We start from the raw sequence: 4,354 nt of genomic DNA, 5'->3' as shown, positions 1-4,354 counted from the left end.
GTTAACATCTGTTAACTCTTTTTATCCATTTTGGGCAAATGCAAACCCAATTTTCTTTTTGAGGGTCGAAATTAAATTATAAAATTTTAATAGATTAAAATATAATTTTATTATGTATTAATTTATAATTCTAATGTTTTTAAGACACTAAATAGAATTTTTTTCTTATTTAAGAGATTAAAATATAATTTTATTTTTTATTTTAAGGATCAAACTCAAAGCCGTAAATAAATCATAAATCATTATTTTTTTTTAATTGCAAAAAGGTTTGTGTTACTAATTAATAAAAGCAAAATGAATTGTTAAAATTATAAAAAACTCCAATTCACTAAAAAAAATTATATACACTTTTAAAAAAAAGAATTTGAAAGTCACCACCTAAATAAACTCCTCCAATTGGCCTGGAATCTTGTTTCCCATTCCTTCTTGCTCTCCTTTGTCCCCTATTTTTGGCCAACTCTGTTTATTTTCCTCTGTTCTTTGCCCTTTTAACTTTTCTTCCCCATTCTCTTTCTTTCTGCATTGCTCTTTGCATGAACCAAAAAAATAAAGTTTGGTCAAAAACCTTTTGATTCTTTTATCTCCTCGGTTAGATTCTTTCACATTAAGATATTTTTTCCCTTTCAGGTCCCTTGTCCTTCTTTACTTCTTTGCCATTCTTTCAAAGTTTCAACTTTTGCCTCCAAATTCACAAAACAAGGTAAAAAAAAAAAAATCTTTTTTGAGCTTAATTTGGCTCCTTTCATTTTTTTTTTTTACAAGAAACTCTATAGAATTTCTGGTGTATTTTACTTTTTTTAGGTCTGGTTTGACACCTGAAATAATGGGTTATCTTGTTTTTCCTTGTTTAACTTATATATATATACATATATATAGTTTGGTTTAGAATCATGTTATTTGTTTCAATTGTTGGCTGAGTTCAGGGTTCTTTTTTTTTTTTTTCCTTAGATGTGTTGGTGATTGAAGACAATAAAAAATGGCATTGAAGTGGGATGATATTGGGAACTCGTTGAGTTATTGGAGTTGCAATTGGGATGTGGAAAATGATCATTTTAGTGGAAGTGAATCAAAAGGCTTTTCTGAGGCTGTTAATGATGATATTGTTGATAGACTGCCTGCAGATCCATTTGGGATGGAAATAAGGTCTACTTTTGCTGCAGCAATCACAGGTTGGATTCATGATGTTGAGAATGAATTGGGGTCAGATTTATGTGTGTTTGGCATGCAAGATGGTGATGAAAATAAGATTACTGATCATCACCGTTTGTTGAAGGGTCTAAATTGGGTTTGGAATGGGACCATGAGTTTCCAACAGGAAGAAGGCAATTCAAGTTTTTCTGGATTTGGTTCAGAAGATGATGATAAAAACATTGATGATGATCAATCATCTTTCTTTAAAGGTAATCATCGAGTTCGAAATGGAACCCTGAGTTTCCAACAGGAGGAAGGTACCTTTCAAGTTGATGAAATATCAATCCCAAATGAATTTATTGATGGATTTGGGATTGGTAATGGACTTCCCAATGGAGGTTTTATATTCAATGATGAAGGTAATAGGTTGGAGGGCTGCAATGGAGTTTCTTGTGATGATAGTGAAGGAGATGCTCCAAATAATGCTTTGTTTTTCACCCTTGGTTATCTTGGTGTTAAGGATCTCCTTGTAATGGAAAGGGTCTGTATATCTTTAAGGGATGCTGTTAGAAATGATCCTCTCCTTTGGAGGAACATTCATATTGAAGATTCGTTGAGTAAGAAAATTACCGATGATGCTCTTTTAAAATTAACTAGCAGGGCTCAAGGCACTATTGAATGCTTGAGTCTGGTGGGGTGCAAAATGATCACTGATGACGGTTTGAAACGCGTGCTTGAAAGCAATTCCAAGCTCAGTAAGGTTAGTATTGCAGTGCAAGTTGATGTTATTAAGTCAATATAGTTTAACTTTTTATATACATTAGTCAATTTGTTATATAATTCGTATGTATACATACATCTTAAGGAAGGCCACTGACACTTTTTTTTTTTAATTTAATTGATTTAGTATTGTTTTGACTCTTTTGGTATGCGCTAATGATGTTTGTATTTAAGGTTATAAAGTCTATTTTCACTTTGGTTAGAATTGTTGGCAAAATTACTCTATTATATGTTATGTGTTTAGATAGCGAGTTAAGATTGTTAGCATGTAAAGCAGTTGATGGATTCTAGCACGTGGATTTTATGTTTTGTGTTTAGATAGCGCGTTAAGGTTGTTAGCATGTAAAGAAGTTGATGAATTCTAGCATGTGGATTGCATGTTGTGTGTTTAGATAGCAAGTTAAGATTGTTAGCATGTAAAGCAGTTGATGAATTCTAACACGTGGATTGTATGTTGTGGTTTAGATAGCTAGTTAAGATTGTTAGCATGTAAAGCAGTCGATGAATTCTAGCATGTGGATTGTATGTTGTGGTTTAGATAGTGCGTTAAGGTTGTTAGCATGTAAAGCAGTTGATGATTTCTAACATGTGGATAGTATGTTGTGTGTTTAGATAGCGAGTTAAGATTGTTAGCATGTAAAGCAGTTGATGTATTCTAACACGTGGATTGTTGCCTTTGTTTTTTATGACATCGATGATATAAGTATTTTTTGGAATGGTCTTCTGGATGCTCTAGGATTTCAACGATGATAGTAGTCCGGTTATTTTATTGATGTCTCTTATTGCCATTAAAACTTAGAATTGAGTTATTGCTACTCTTGATGTGATGAAACTTTCTATATTAGTTTCGGTTCTTGCTCCGTGGCCCTTTATTGACATTGATTGTTTTAAGAAAATGTCATATTTTAATGTACTTGAAGGTTTGGTACTGGAATTTAGTGAAGTTAGATTTGACACAATTTATGTTCTCTATGAGGTCACCAAGTTGATCAATTTTCATGCAGTTAAGTGTGCCAGAATGTACGAGACTTAATGTCGAGGGCATTTTGTTGAATTTAAGAGCTTTCAAGGCTGCTGGGTTCCCAGGAATAAAACATTTAAGAATAGGTGGAAGTTTTAGCGTAACAGAAGAGCAATTCAAAGAGTTGAAGTTATTACTCGGGATAAATAATTCAATGCAACTGCAAGAGCAAAAACCACAGTTTTTCGGACAGGGGCAATCACATCTCATGTCTGATGATGATAGGGCAATCGATATTGAAGTTTGTCCTAGATGTCAGAAATTGAAACTAGTTTATGATTGCCCATCGGAGAGTTGCAGAACATATCATGCTGCTCAGTTGTGTAGGGCTTGCATTCTCTGCATTGCACGTTGTATTCATTGTGGTTGCTGCTTTAAGGACTGCGATTATGAGGAAACATTTACCCTTGATTTGCTTTGTTTCAATTGTTGGAAGCAAATAGGTGGCCCTTCTTCTAAGCACAACGTGTTGCACGAGACGAGGAATCAGTTATGTTTTCATGGGTAGCTCAGAAGATGTGATATAATATTCCCTTTGGATACAGATTGTGGACAAGACACTTATTGTTGCACAATGGCAAAACTTAGAAAGTGGTAAGAGATGCCTAGCATCTTAAGCCTCGTCTAATGGCTGCCATGATGAGTATTCCTGCTTTGTTGGATGGGAACATAGAGGTCATTAGGTTGGCAGGAATGAGATATGCAGGTAAATCTTATGAAAGATCCTTCCATTGATTGCGTTGATGAAAGCATTGGTGATTTGTTCCATCATTGGGAAGAAGGAAGAATGGCGTGGAGTGAGGATGGTGGATGACCAGGACTTTCTTTCATAGGGAGCTTTGTTGTTGGGATAATTGTAATTTAATCCATGGAGTTCTATGTATTGGCCTTGACCGAAATTCATTTGTTTTTAATACGAAAGGTGAATATAGTTAGTCAATTTCCTACTTGGACTTGGATGATCCCATACACAGTTTTTTTTTTTTTTTTTTGCATTCTAAAAATATAATCAACGTCCGCCTAAAATTTTAATTAACAACTTTTGATTAGGTTTTGTGAATGCTCATCAAGAAAATGGAGAGAGGTTTGGGCCCTCCCAAAATTTTATATATGGATTGGCATATCTCAATTAGATTTGTAATTTGGGGGGGTTGACTTTTATTCTAGAAACTTCATTCAGATTGAAGCCCAATCTCTATTTGTTTATTTCTTCACTTTTATTCTAGAAACTTTACACAGCCTCATTTTTTAGGAGAAAGAAAACAGTTGTTTCGATTTTCAAACCTTCCCAATTCACATTAATGTATGTGATTTATTTGTGGATATGGTTTTAAAATTTATTATTTAAGATATTTTTGTAAACGAAAAAAGTGACCCAAAAGAGATGCAAATTTTAATTAGTGTTGTTGCAAGTTTGGATTA

The 4,354-nt window shown here is 33.7% G+C and overlaps 1 protein-coding gene across 1 annotated transcript; it reads left to right on the top strand.

The window, feature by feature from the left end:
• The first annotated feature begins 347 nt into the window (after positions 1-347).
• LOC108459330 (F-box protein SKIP14-like) lies at positions 348-3,872 on the top strand. Its single transcript, XM_017758684.2, has 3 exons — positions 348-700; positions 949-1,891; positions 2,916-3,872. The coding sequence occupies exons 2-3, from the start codon at positions 977-979 to the stop codon at positions 3,438-3,440; spliced, it is 1,440 nt and encodes a 479-aa protein (XP_017614173.1). The 5' UTR covers positions 348-700; positions 949-976; the 3' UTR covers positions 3,441-3,872.
• The last annotated feature ends 482 nt before the right edge of the window (positions 3,873-4,354 follow it).

The sequence above is a fragment of the Gossypium arboreum genome, chromosome 4 (assembly GCF_025698485.1).
Source record: "Gossypium arboreum isolate Shixiya-1 chromosome 4, ASM2569848v2, whole genome shotgun sequence".
NCBI classification, from domain to species: domain Eukaryota; kingdom Viridiplantae; phylum Streptophyta; class Magnoliopsida; order Malvales; family Malvaceae; genus Gossypium; species Gossypium arboreum.
This window is presented reverse-complemented; position numbering and strand designations above follow the sequence as displayed.